This window comes from Rhincodon typus, chromosome 8 (assembly GCF_021869965.1).
Source record: "Rhincodon typus isolate 14 chromosome 8, sRhiTyp1.1, whole genome shotgun sequence".
NCBI classification, from domain to species: Eukaryota; Metazoa; Chordata; class Chondrichthyes; order Orectolobiformes; family Rhincodontidae; genus Rhincodon; species Rhincodon typus.
This window is the reverse complement of record NC_063339.1, coordinates 79,263,485-79,278,226: the sequence shown is the minus strand read 5'-3', so window position 1 is coordinate 79,278,226 and position 14,742 is coordinate 79,263,485. Positions and strand designations below refer to the sequence as shown.

At 41.8% G+C, this 14,742-nt stretch overlaps 1 protein-coding gene across 2 annotated transcripts in view; it reads left to right on the top strand.

Moving 5' to 3' along the window:
- The window catches only part of LOC109915642 (coiled-coil domain-containing protein 9-like), an 84,294-nt gene that overhangs the window by 41,635 nt on the left and 27,917 nt on the right, over nucleotides 1–14,742 (top strand). For both annotated transcript variants that reach the window (XM_048599774.1, XM_048599773.1), the window contains exon 7: nucleotides 14,340–14,388. In XM_048599774.1, coding sequence (XP_048455731.1) covers nucleotides 14,340–14,388 — 49 coding nt within the window. The remainder of the gene's footprint in view (nucleotides 1–14,339; nucleotides 14,389–14,742) is intronic.

Sequence of the window (14,742 nt, the reverse complement as noted above, 5' to 3'; positions counted from 1 at the left end):
GGTCAATGCCTTGCACTTGTTCGGCACAAATGTTACTTGCCACTTGTCAGCCCAAATCTAGATGCTGCATTTGGATCTGAACTGTTTCAGTATCTAAAGAATGATGCTGACACGCTACACCGGTGACCATCCTCATTTCTGACCTTATATTGGAAAGTAGACCATTGATGAAGCAGCTAAAGATAGTTGGACCTAGAAAACTACTTTGAAGAACTCCTGTAGAGATGTCATGGGTACTAAGACATATGAACTCCAACAGCCACAACTATCTTTTCCTTTGTGGTAGGTATGACTTAAATCAGCAGAGATCTTTGCCCCATCCCCCCCTGCCCACTCCACCCAGTTCCCATTGACTCCAGTTTTTCCAGGGCTCCTTGATGCCACACTTAGTCAATGCTGCCTTGATGTCAAGCACATCTCTGGATTCTGCTCTTTTGTTCATGTTTGAAATATAGAAACATAGAAAATAGGTGCAGGATAGGCCATTCAGCCCTTTGAGCCTGCACCAGCATTCAATACGATCATGGCTGATCATGCAATCTCAATATCCCAATCCTGCACTTTCCCCATACCCCACGAACCCTTTAGCCACAAGGGCCATGTCCAGCTCCCTCTTGAATATATCTAATGAACTGGCCCCAACAGCTTCCTACGAGAGAGATTTCCACAGGTTCACAACTCTGAGTGAAGAAATTCTTCCTCATCTCAGTCCTGAACGGCTTACCCCTTATCCTTAGTCTGTGACCCCTTGTTCTGGAAATCCCCAGCATTGGGAACGTTCTTCTCTCATCTCGCCTGTCCAGTCCCATCAGGATTGTATATGTTTCTATGAGATCCCCCTCATGTTTCTAAATTCCAGTGAATACAAGCCCAGTCGATCTAGTCTTTCCTCATATGTCAGTCCTGCCATCCCGGGAAGCAGTCTGGTGAACCTTCACTGGACTCTCTCAATGGCAAGAATGTCTTTCCCCAGACTAGGAGACCAAAACTACACACAATACTTAGGGTGTGGCTTCACCAAAGCCCTGTATAACTGCAGCAAGACATCCTTATTCTGATATTGTCATCTTCTCACTAAGAGGGCCAGCATGCCATTAGCTTTCCTCACTACCTGTTGCACCTGCATGCCAACCTTCAGCGACTGTTCCACCATGACACCCAGGTCTCATTGCATCTCACCTTTTCCTAAACTTCTACCATTCAGTTAATAATCTGCCTTCCTGTTTTTGTGACCAAAATGGATAACCTCACATTTATCCACATTATATTGCATTTGCCAAGTATTTACCCACTCAGCCAGCCTGCCCAAGTCACCCAGCAGCCTCTTACCATCCTCCTCACAGCACACACTGTCACACAGCTTAGTGTCATCTGCACATTTGGAGATACGGCATTCAATTCCTCTGCCCAAATTGTTGATGTATATTGAGTAGCTGGGGCCCCAGCACTGAACCCTGTGGCACCTGACTCGTTACTGCCTGCCAAGGCCCGTTTATTCCAACTCTCTGCTTCCTGTCTGCAAACCACTTCTCTGATACCATGAGCTTTAACTTTCTTTACTAATCTCTTGTGTGGAACCTTGACACAAGCTTTTTGAAAGTCCAGATGCACAACATCTACTGATTCACCATTGACTACTCTACTGGTCACATCCTCAAAAAATTCCAGAAAATTTGTCAAGTATGATTTCCCTTTAGTGAATCCTTGCTGACTAGGACAGATTCTGTCACTGCTTTCCAAATGCTCAGTCATTAGTCCTTAATGATTGACTCCAGCATTTTCCCACCACCAATGTAAGGCTAACCGGCCTATAATTCCCCATTTTCCTTCTCCCTCCTTTTAAAGACTTGAGTTATATTAGCTACCCTCCAGTCCATTGGAACTCTTCCAGAGTCTATAGAATGCTGGAAAATGATCACCAATGCATCCGCTATTTCTAGGGCCACTTCATTAAGTCCTCTGGGATGCAGAGTATCAGGCTCTGGGAACTTTTCGGGTTTTAATTCCCCAGTAGTTTTAATTTGCCCAATACCGTTTCCTGACTAATAAAGATTTCTTTCAGTTTCTCCTTCATGCTTCTCCCTCTGCCCCCTAGATCTCCTGAAGATTATTTGTGTCCTCCTTAGTGAAGACAGATCCAAAGTATTTGTTCAACTGGTCTGCCATCTCTTTATTGCCCATTATGAATTCACCTAATTCTAACTGCAAGGAACCTATATTTGTTTCCATCAGTCTTCTCCTTTTCGCATATCTCTAGAAGCTTTTGCAGTCAGTATTTATGTTCTCTGTAAGTTTACTTTCATATTCTATTTTCCCGTTCTGAATTAAACCCTTTGTCCTCCCCTGCTGAATTTTAAATTTCTCCCAGTTCTCTGGTTTGCTGCTTTTTCTGGCCAATTTATACGCTTCCTCTTTGACTTTAACACTGATCCTGATTTCCCTTGCTAGCCATGGTTGAGCCACATTCCCTGTTTCACTCTTATGCCAGACAGGGATGTACAATTGTTGAAGTTCATCCATTTGTTCTTTAAATGTCTGCCATTGCCTATCCACTATCAACCCCTTAACTGTCCTTGGCCAATTTATCCTAGCCAATACATGCCTCTTACCATCAAATTTCTTCAGGACCCTAGTTTCAGATTTAATTGTGTCACTCTCCATCTTAATGAAGAATTCTACCATATTATGGTCACTCTTCCCCAAAGGATCTCGCACCACGATGTTGCTAATTAACCCTCTCTCGTTACACCATACACAATCTAGGATGGCTTGCTCTCTAGTTGGTTCCTCGACATATTTGTCAAGGAAACCATCCCTCATACATTCCAGGAAATCATCCTCCAATGCATTGCTACAAGTTTGGTTAGTCTACTCAATGTGTAGATTGAAACCACCTATAATAACTGCTGTACCCTTACTGCATGCATCTCTAATTTCCTGTTTGATACAGTTGCCAACATCACAACTACTGTTTGGTGGTCTGTACACAATTCCCACGAATGTCTTTTACCCTTTAGTGTTCCGCAGCTCCACCCATACAGATTCCACATCATCCACGCTAACGTCCTCCCTTACTATTGTGTTAATCTCCTCCTTAACCAGCAACGCTTACCTACCTCCATTTTCTTTCTGTCTATCTTTCCTGAAAATTGAATATTGAGTTCCCATCCTTGGTCACCCTGGAGCCAGGTAACTGTTTGCGCAGTTAATTCATTCACCTTGGATTGCTGTAGTGTGGTCAGGAGCTGAGTGGCCCTGTTGGAACCCAAACTGAGTGTCAGTGAGTAGGTTATTGTTGTGTAAGTGCTGCTTGATAGCACTGTCAACTATCCCTGTTTACACTTACATCACTTTGATGATAATCAACAGTAGATGGGTAGCATGGTAATTAGCAGATTGGATTTGCTGTGATGATGATTGCCTCCCCTTAGAATTTTTGGGCAATTATTTTCTGCATTGTATTGAACTTGGGATTTCTTCCTTTAGAGAATTTTTTAAGTTCACTTGTGTGACGTGGGTGTCGCTGACTGGGCCAGCATTTATTGCCTGTCCCTAATTGCCCTTGAGAAGGTGGTGGTGAGCTGTCTTTTTAAACACCTGCAGCCCATTTTCTATAGGTAGCCCCACAAAGCCCTTATGGAGGGAATTCCAGGATTTTCACCCAGTGGTACTGAAGGAATAGCAATGTATTTCCAAGTCAGGATGGTGAGTGGCTTGGACACTAACTTGCAGCTGGTGGTGTTCTCATGTATCTGCTGCTCTTATCCTTCTAGATGGAAGTAGTTGTGGGTTTGGAAGGTGCTGTTTGAGGCACCTTGGTGAATTTCTACAGTGCAACTTATAGATAATACACACTGCTTCAACTGAGCCTCTGTGGTGGAGGGAGTGGATACTTGTGGATGTGGTGCCAATCAAGCAGGCTGCTTTGCCCTGGACGGTGTCAAGCTCCTTGAGTGTTGTTGGAGCTGCACCTGTTCAGGCAATTGGGGAGTATTCCATCACTGTCCTGACTTGTGCCTTGTAGATGGTGGTCAGGCTTTGGGCAGGCAGGAAATGAGTTACTCGCTGAAGTATTCCTAGCTTCTGACCTGCTCTTGTTTCAACTCTTTTGTCCGTGTCTGAACCACGGTCAGTGGCCTGGTGGAACTCAAACTGGCATCAGTGAGAGGTTATTGCTATGGGGAGGTGATAGCCTAGTGGTGTTATCGCTGGACTGTTAATCCTGAGACCCATGGGGACGTGGGTTCAAATCCTGCCACGGCAGATGGTGGAATTTGAATTCAATAAATATCTGGAATTAAGAATCTAATGATGACCATGAATTCATTGTCGATTGTAGGAAAAACCCATCTGGTTCACTAATGTCCTTTAGGAAAGGAAACTGCTATCTTTAACTGGTCTGGCCGACATGTGACTCCAGACCCCCTCTGGGCAATTAGGGATGGGAAAATAATGCTGCCTAGTCAGCGACGCCCTCATCCCATGAATGAATAATAAAAAAAAAAGGTGCTGCTTGATAACGCTGTTGCTGACACCTTCTGTCGCTTTACTGATGATCGAGAGCAGACCGATGGGGCAGTGATTGGCCAAGTTGGATTTTTCCTGCTTTACAGGACGCACCTGGGTAATTTTCCACATTGTCAGAGAGATGTCAGTGTTGTAACTGTATAAGAACACCTTGGCTACAGGAGCGGCAAATTCTGGAACGCAAGTCTTCAGTACTGTTGCCGGAGTGTTGTCAGGGCTCATAGCCTTTGCACTATCCAGTGTCTCCAGTCATGTGGAGTGAATCAAATTGGTTTTTGTAATGCTGGGGACCACTGGAGGAGGCTGAGGATTATCCACTTAACACTTTTGGCTAAAGATTGCTGCAAATGCTTCAGCCTTACCTTTTGCAGTGATGTATTGGGCTGTTCCGTCATTGATGATGGAGATATTTGTAGACCCCACTCCTCCAGTGAGTTGTTCAGTTGTCCACCATCATTCACAGCTGGATATGACAGGATTGCAGAGCTGAGATATGATGCATTGGTTGAGGGATCGCTTTGCTCTGTCACTTGCTGCTTATGCTGTTTAACAGCTTCACCAAGTCGACATCCCATTTCCATGTATGCCTGGTGCTGCTTGTGGTATGTCCTCCTGCATTCTCCATTGAACCAGGTTTGATCCCCTGGCTGGATGATGATGGAGGAGTGGGGTTATATGCAAAAATACCAAAAGACTGTGTGTATGTATGCATATATGTGTAATCTTCTAATTTATAATCTATAAATTAGATGCTTTTTATTAATTTACTATAAATAATCTCCCATACTCTGTTCCCAAAATGAAAAGTTATTCGACACAAGCTCACTTATTGGGAACAGTCTTGCATCTACAGTGCTTTTCAAAAATTAATTGCAAGAAATTGGCAACTTCCCAGAGATCTTGGGTCTAATTCTGCCAATTTTACATCCCTTTCCCTCAATATTTAATGTTTAAAGTGACTGGAACACATAGCATGATACTGACTTTCATAGGCCCAGCAACAATACTGAAATTAATTCTGCAGAACCAACCAGGTAACGAAGGTTTAATTCACATACACTTCATATTTCAGTGATTTTTTTTTTTCAAGCTAAAGCGTTTCCTCACATGATTACCCATGCCTTAAAGTGTAATAGATTGGGGCCTTCCAGCACATAAGCACCCTGATTACATTAGAGACAAACATCATCTTATGGTGGAAGTTAACTCACTGTGTTGTACTTCTCAGCAACATTAAATATGGAAATGTTCCAGGGTATACCAGCTGTCCAAAAATAATTGTGGCTATCATTCTTGTGCTGGCTATATAGGAGAGAGCCACCAAATTAGTCCCACTTCTACCTTTCAAACAATGAATGGTCCCTTGTGCAGAGAACATTAAAAGGAATACAAAAGAATATAGATGCAAGAGGTGAGTAAGCAACATTTTGACAAATGGAGCATAATGTGAGCAGGCTCAAGTGGCTGACTACTGCATCTAATTTTTCTTTTTGATGTTTTATGAAATATCAGCATAACTGGCTAAGTCAGCATTTATGGCCAATCCCTAATTGCCCTGAGGACAGATAAGGGCCATTCACATTGCTGTGGGTCTGGAGTCACATATAGACTAGACCATTTAATGACCACAGATACCTTTTTCTAAAGGACACCAATGTAACAAATGACAATCAACCATAGTTACGTGGTTGCCATTAGGCTTGTCTTTCATTGTTATTGAGTTCAAATTTCACCATTCTCAGAACATTAGCCTGGAATTCAGGATTACTAGTCCAGTAACATCACTGTGCAGTTGAATTCCCAAATGTGGGCCTGCAGAAATTCTTTTCTTTACACCTTTGCTGCAAAACATTATGACTAATGATTTATTAAAGTCAACTCCCATTGCAGTCAGAGGCTGAATTAAGGTAAGTTCTATAATGAGTTTAAGTATATTATAAAATGCAAAAGAAAAGATAAAGTTTTTTTAAAAATTACATTCAGGCAGAAATTCAGTGGTAACATTCCAGTCAAGAGGAAGGCTATCAATTCACCAGACAATCATAAAAGCTTGAAATTATCAATCACTTGAACTGCTAATTGCTTACTGCTTGATGCAGAAAACTTTCCAAACACTTCTGTTTCTGAATGCAGCTGTACTTGTGCTCCACGCTTGTCTACACAGGGTCAAGATCAATAGTGCTCTTGGAGAGTATCTCTACAAACTAAGGTGTCAGGTTTTTTTAAATATTAAATAGCCAGGATGTAGAGTTCATTCAGCTAGAAGCCTCTGTACTTCTCCTTCACTGTGTCTGCCCTTTCTGCTGCTGCTGTTTCTCTCCCCTGCTCCCCAACCCAGTCCATTCATTCCCTGAGTCTGTACCTGGTTCCAGCCCATCCCAGAGAGTGCGGTTGGTGACTGTAGGTGAGTATTGTTAAACGCGATCTCCCACTGCTTGTAGCTGTCTTCTTCTCACTCGCCTAAGTTCAATCACCATGTGATGGCTGCAGTGGGAACAGCCATAATAACTGCTGCAGTTTCTCCAGTCATGCATTCCATCTGTCCTGCCCTTGCTGCTTCTTCATTCATAGATTCTACCTCTAATGAGCAGCATAGGAGAAAGGTAAACTGTGTTTACTGGGCCAAAGGTTTTGTGCTCGGGAGACAGAAAACCTGTGATTGAAGGAGCGGCTGCTGAAAGATTCTGTACCCACGTATGACATTAGGAATGACATTGCTGTCATTTCCTAACCTCATAACTGATTTTTTGTGAGCTTTTTAGGGGTTTGCAAAGGTGAATTGACTTGCTCCCTCCCTCACTCCTGTGCACTTTATACCTGACTGCAGAGAGGCATACAAGACCAGTTAAATGAGTAGGCAACAAAAATAGAATATAATATTGGAAAGTGTGAGGTTATTCATCCCAGTTTTAAGAATAGAAAATCTAACAAGGGGACACAGTTGTAGCATATACGTCAATCATTTCAAACTGAGATGAGAAATTTCTTCAGCCAATCTTTGGAATTCTCTGTGCAGAGTATTGTGGATGATCAGTTATTAACTATATTTAGAGTTAAGATAGACAATTTAGATCTTTCAGGGAGTCGAGGGATATGGGGAGTAGGTGGAAGAGTGAAATTGAAGCCCAAGATCAGCAATGATAGTATTCAATGACAGAGCACTGCTCGATGAATCATATGGTTAGGTAGTATTCCTCTTACCTCTTGCGCTTGCGTGTTTTTTACGGTACATTTTTCCCCCAAACAGAAACATGACAGGAACATTTTATTTTGAATATTACAGAATTTGCAAGTAAACTCAGCATGAATAATTTTAACAGTCTTTATATTTAGCAAATTCACTCAACATCATGTATTTGCAGGCCAAGGGCAAAACATTTTGAATTATAATTACAGAAATAGCTGTCTATATAAAGATCTTTCTCAATATGTTTCACTGAGGTGCCTCGGCACCTTTTCAGTGTTCTTTGTTTACACCATATATTGTTTGTGAGGCACACAGTGCAAGAGGTTCTGCAGTTCCCAGGCCAATGCTGACTGAAAGGCCTTAGATCTTTCCCCATAGCGCCTCTCCAAGAGTTGCTGCAATCTTTGGTACTTGAGTCAGCAATGAGGCCTGGACCTTGGAGTGTGCCTGAAGCATTCAAATCCAGGATGACCCTATGCACAGAGACTAACAAATTGCAAGGAGACCAAAGAGTGTCCTTGAGATTCCTCCAGGTGCAGTTGACATTTATCCCGGTTTGGGTCCCAGGGTACAGCCTGAGGAGAACAGACTTTTGTCACGGACCTGCTTTGGATAAGCCTTGCCGAATTTCTGTCCAGACATCCTTCACAAAGAAACATTACATAAGGAAGTGGAACAACAGTGTCTTCCCCACCACAGTAACCTCGAGGCCAAAGTGCAGAGGATGTGAGACTCTGGGAATGTAGGAAGGATTTATCAGCAAGGGTTCATTCATTGCTAGCCAAGCTCAGGCCACGAAGTATTCTATTCAGGGAAACATTCGACAGAGTCTGCTACCTTGTTTTCCCAACAGGGCCTTGACAATGTTTTGTATCGAGCGTGGCTTGATGAACTTGTGGTCAAAAGTGTTTTTCTGCGTAAACTTCTCCACAAAGGGCGGGTGGTAGGGCATGGCTCAACTACTTGGAGTGTTCTGCACTAGGCCTTCTTTGCAACACCAGGGACAGGTAGAGCTTCAGCATGTAGTGACACTTGGTATTTACATACAGAGGGTCTGTGCACAGCTTGATGCAGTGTTGGCCATTGGGGTGAGGCATATTGTTGACTACGTTCTTTCCCTTCTTCCTAGAGCTTTGTACATAGTGTCCCAGTGAACATGGTGAATCTTTGTCCAGATAAAGCAGAATGTGATGATCCCCATGTTACAGGAGGGAGGCTTGGACCATTTCCATATCATGTATAGCAACACCCGAGAGCACTTCAGAACTGATTATCACATCCACTCTGTTAAACAATTGGTTTAGCACTGAAAACAATAGTACTGAATATGAACGACATTATCTTGTCATTACTTATAGTGCGTCTGATCTAAAAAAAGAAATAAGAACGAGGAGTTGCTGGAAAAGCTCAGCAGGTCTGGTAGCATCTGTAAACAGAGGTCAGAGTTAATGTTTCGGGTCTGGTGACCCTTCCTCAGATGCTGCCAGACCTGTTGATCTTTTCCAGCAACTTCTGTTTTTGTTTCTGCTTAACAGCATCCACAGTTCTTTTGGTTTTTAATAAGAAAGAGGAGACTGGTTTTCTTCAAACTAAAATGTCTCCCTCTAGGCTAATGTGACTCATTCTTGCTACTATTTGTAAGGGCTAATGCAAATTAAATTAAAATAACATCCTGTGTTTTCTGACAGCAGTGTATTCTAGGTCACTTGGATATTGATTACAACTAGTTGATAAATTATTTACATCCTTTTTAGTGAATATTAGGTCTATACAGCAGTCAAACTGGAGTCCCACTGAATATTTGGCAGTCTAATCATTTTTCAGTGTTTCTCTGGTGCACTGAAGATCTGGTGGTTTGAAGGGAATTTATGAATTTCTAATGCATAAAAATTGCAATGGGGACCATTAAAGCAAGGATTATATTAATTGTAAGTCACATTTTTAAGAGTTGACTCCAGCTGAGTCACACTTGGTGCTTTGTTTAATTAGACGTTCATGGGAAATGGGCATCACTGGTTGGGTCAGCATTGATTGCCTATCCCTAGTTGCTCTTGAGAAGGTGGGGTTGATCTGCCTTCTTGAACTGCTGCAGGCCATATGCTCTTAGGGAGGGAATTGCAGAATCCCAGTAACAGTGAAAGAATAGCAATATATTTCCATGACAGGACGGTGAGTGGCTTGGAGGTGAAATTGCAGGGGTGTGGTGTTTCCACTTATCTGCTGCCCTTTGTTCTTCTAGGTGAAAGTAGTCATAGGTTTGGAAGATGCTGTCTAAGGAGCCTTGGTGAATTTCTGATATGTATCTTGTAGATAGTACACACTGCGGCTACTCATTGTCAGTGGTGGAGAGAGTGGATGCTTGTGAATGTGGTGCTAATTAAGTGGGCTGCTTTGACCTGAATGGTGTCAAGCTTCTTGAGTGTTGTTGGAGCCACAGTCATCCAAACAAGTGGGGACTATTCCATCACATTCCTGACTTGTGCCTTGTAGATGGTGGACAGGAGGTGGGGAGTCAGAAGAAGAGTTACTCACTGCAAGATTCCTAGCCTCTGACCTACTCTTGTAGCCAATGTTTTATAAGGAGAGTCCAGATCAATGTCTGGTCAATGGTAACCCCCAGGGTATTGATAAGAGGGATTCAGTGGTGGTAGCACCATTGTTAAAGGGAGCTGGTTAGATTGTCTCTGTTGCAGAAGATTATTGCCAGGTGTTTGTGTGACGCGAAAGTTACTTGTCAGCCCAAGCCTGAATATTGTCCAGATCTTGTTGCATTTGAACATGGACTGCTTCAATATCTGAGAAGCCACAAATGATGCTGAACATGGTGCAATCATTGGTGAACATCCCCACTTCTGACCTTATGATGGAAGGAAGGTCATTGATGAAGCAGCTTTCTCCCTTCCAAAGATGACTCCTTTATTTCACACAGGGCATACAGGTATTTCTTAGTAAGTTGCTGCGGCTTTTAAAAATAATTTTTAAAAAAGCAAAGCTGAAATGCAAAGTTGGAGGTAATTGATCGATAATATGTTAAATCTTCTATGTTGTTCCTGCATGGAAATGTCACATTCTGTTATGATTTTAAATTTCTTTTGATGCTGCACTTGTATAACATATATGCTGTAATTCCTGTCAATGTTGTTATACTGATCTTTTAATTCATTCGCGGTATGCAGAAATCACTGACTAGGCCAGTACCCTAATTGCCCAAAGGCAATTAAGACTCAACCACATTGCTGTGGGTGTAGAATCACATTTGAGCCAGACCAGGTCAGGACAAGAGCTTTCTATCCTGCATGGACGTTAGTGAGCCAGGTGGGTTTTCCTGACAATCAACAGGTTTCATGGTCATCATTAGATTCTTAATTCAAATTGAGTTGAAATTTCACCATCTACCATAGTGGGATTTGAACCTGGGTTCTGAGAACATTAACAAAAATGCAACGAAACTCAGCATTTGTGGGGAGAAAGCAAAGTTAATGTTTCAAGTGCAGTGACTCTCCATCAGAACTCCAGACCTGAATCACTGGACTTGAAGCATTAACTCTGTTTCCTGCTTGCAGATGCCACGAGACCTGAGTTTCTCTAGCAATTTGTGTTTTTGTTGACAATCTCCAGCATCCAATGTTCTTTGTTTTATTCCCCAGACATTAATACCATAGGACCATTGCCTTCCCTTAAAAATACTGTTTCTTTTCTGACATTTTTAAATTATCTGGCCATCCTCTTCAGGACCATATTATGGCTGATAGGAAAAATAAGTTTTAAAATGCTCTCTGCTTTTCTCCCTGTGGTGATGTAAATTAATTCAGACGTTTCCTGGCCCTACTCCCTGCTGACGCAAAAATTAATTTGAAAATATTCCTGGCGTTACCCCTAAGGTTCCACTCCCACTCCAGGCTACTGCTGCAAAATTACTTTTTAAAAATTCTTCCAAGCACACTGCTGCATTTTGTTAACTGAAAAAATCTTTGTTGCTACATGAATGAATGAGATATTCTTTGGTTAACTCCTATCTACTTCACATTAGTGCGGCAGAGGAAACTGAGTGCAAATCTGATAGTTTAGTGATTGCAGTAACTGGAAAGTACGGTGTAAATAAATTAAGTTCCTTTCTTGCAGCTTAGACGAGGTAAACACATTCTGCCATGAGGTCAAGGTAGTTGGTTAGTTAGGTAGCTAGTTGGTTTCTCTAGCCCCAATTCAGTTGGCTTGAAATAGTGTTCTTGAGTGCAGCTGAGGAAATTGTGTGCAAATCTGAGAGTTTGGTGAATGGTGGGGAAGGAGGAGTTTCTTTCCTTTTGCTTTTCTGTCCCTCGTTCTGTATGAAAAGGTTCTAGCTGTTCTACAGGGAAAGGTGCTACCTTTCTGATGAGTACCTGGTACATAGAACATAGAACATTACAGCGCACTACAGGCCCTTCAGCCCTCGATGTTGCGCCGACCTGTGAGACTAATCTGAAGCCCATCTAACCTAAACTATTCCATTATCATCCATATGTTTATCCAATGACCATTTAAATGCCCTTAAAGTTGGCGAGTCTACTACTTTCGCAGGCAGGGCATTCCACGCCCTTACTACTCTGAGTAAAGAACCTACCTCTGACATCTGTCCTATATCTATCACTCCTCAATTTAAAGCTATGTCCCCTCGTGCTAGCCATCACCATCCGAGGAAAAAGGCTCCCACTGTCCACCCTATCTAATCCTCTGATCATCTTGTATGTCTCTATTAAGTCATCTCTTAACCCTCTTCTCTCTAACGAAAACAGCCTCAAGTCCCTCAGCCTTTCCTCATAAGACCATCCCTCCATACCAGGCAACATCCTGGTAAATCTCCTCTGCACCCTTTCCAATGCTTCCACATCCTTCCTATAATGCAGTGACCAGAACTGTACGCAATACTCCAAGTGCGGCCGCACCAGAGTTTTGTGCAGCTGTAACATGACCTCATGGCTCCGAAACTCAATCCCTCTACCAATAAAACCTAACATACTGTACGCCTTCTTAACAACGCTATCAACCTGGGTGGCAACTTTCAGTGATCTATGCACATGGACACCGAGATCTCTCTGTTCATCCACACTACCAAGAATCTTACCATTAGCCCAGTACTCTGTATTCCTGTTACTCCTTCCAAAGTGAATCACCTCACACTTTTCCGCATTAAACTCCATTTGCCACCTCTCAACCCAGCTCTGCAGCTTATCTATGTCCCTCTGTAACCTGCAACATCCTTCTGCACTATCCACAACTCCACCGACTTTGGTGTCATCCTCAAATTTACTAACCCATCCTTCTACGCCCTCATCCAGGTCATTTCTAAAAGTGGTTAAGATCTGTTCTTTTCTTAAGATTTAAAATTGTTTATTTGTTGATTTGGAATTGATTTTCTGCTGTGAGTGCACAAGAGATTGCTGCACTGAAGTAATTGGATGGGGAAGACGTTATGGGAGATTTTTTGTTTGAGTGACTGGGGGAAGCGATCTTGCACCTTCGAGACCACAAGATGTGCTGGAAAACACATGATTGCTGATTCTGGTACCTACCACCTCCCTTCAATTACTGGCATTGCAGCCCTGGAAAGCCTTGCTCATAGCCATTGAATTTCAATGACTTTCAAAATCTGATGAACAGACCTTCGCTAATATGTTGGCATCACCGACCTTCCTCTTCGGAGTAGGTTACTCAGATGTTCCCAAATGTGTCATGGTTAAACCAGAATTAGGCACGTTCATATCCAATTGGGAAGGCTAGGTTTCACAACTTTGCAACTTTGACCTTCTGGCCCTTCCCAACTGTCCTAAGGAATTAAAGCTTCCCCCACAAAAACTTGCAATTTAAAATCATTAATGCGGTTGTCATTGAGCACACGGCAAAATATTTTCCCTGCCTTAGGAACATGTGCTTTGTCAAATCTAAAAGAGGAAAGCGACTTCTTCTGCCTATTTTGCCATACAAACACAAGTTTCTGTCAGTATTAATGGGGAAGTTCCCCCAGGAGTTGACGTTGGCCATGTTTACACATTGTGAATATGATAGTGGAATTTCTATTTTACTCTGTAGCAGAAATCAGTTTTCTAAAAATGTCATCTTTGGGTGAGGAATGATGAAAGAATTATAAGGAACCTAGATGAATGTAAGAAAATTGGTAGTCTGTAGATTTAAAATTAATAAGATGGAATGATATAAAGACAGAAAAGACAGTTGGTTCAGTGAGATTAAAATTCAGGCTTCGGGCACCAGATCAGATGTTCTGGACCAATTTTGTTGAATTATACCAGCCCTCAATAACAACTAGAATATAAAACTCAGCACTTTGCAACAGCCGTTTATTTATTTCCATAATTGCTAATCTTTTGGTAATCCTGTATGAGTAATTTATGTTGAAAGTTTTTGATTGCACAGTATGATTTAGTATACTTGTTGAAAAGATTGTTTGAAGTTAATCACCAGAAACCTTAATTGGCAAATTGAAGCTTTTTTTAAAATAGTGTTTCTATATATGAGCAAATAGTAGTTAGAGAATGCTGAGCAAATCTAAACCGACTGTCATCAATAATTTTATAAAGGAGGTTTGCCATGCAAGTAAGTAACATGAATGTCACTTATTTTTATACAACAGATTGGATATAAAAGAGAAGAATGAAATACAAAGAGACACTGGAGGACAAGTATGTATGAGGCTTCTGTAGCACATCAGAAATCTGTTCTCTTTATTTTTGATTATTTCTCTTAGCTATCTTAATATTTTATTAGAAATTAACAAGGCAGGGTGAGATACACAAAAGTGATTTCCAAAAATAAAAACATGAGCTCAATCACAACCTTGCTCCTACCCAGCAACAGTGATTTGGAATGACGCTGGAAACTAACACTAGTATGATTGGGGTGGAAATCTGAGATAGAACTTATGTCCTCAGTAATCTGAAGATAAAATGTGTATCATATATAAAATTATATTTAAAACTATAAGACTATAATAAATAAGAACAGGAGAAGGCTGTACTGCCCCCCGAGCCTGTTCT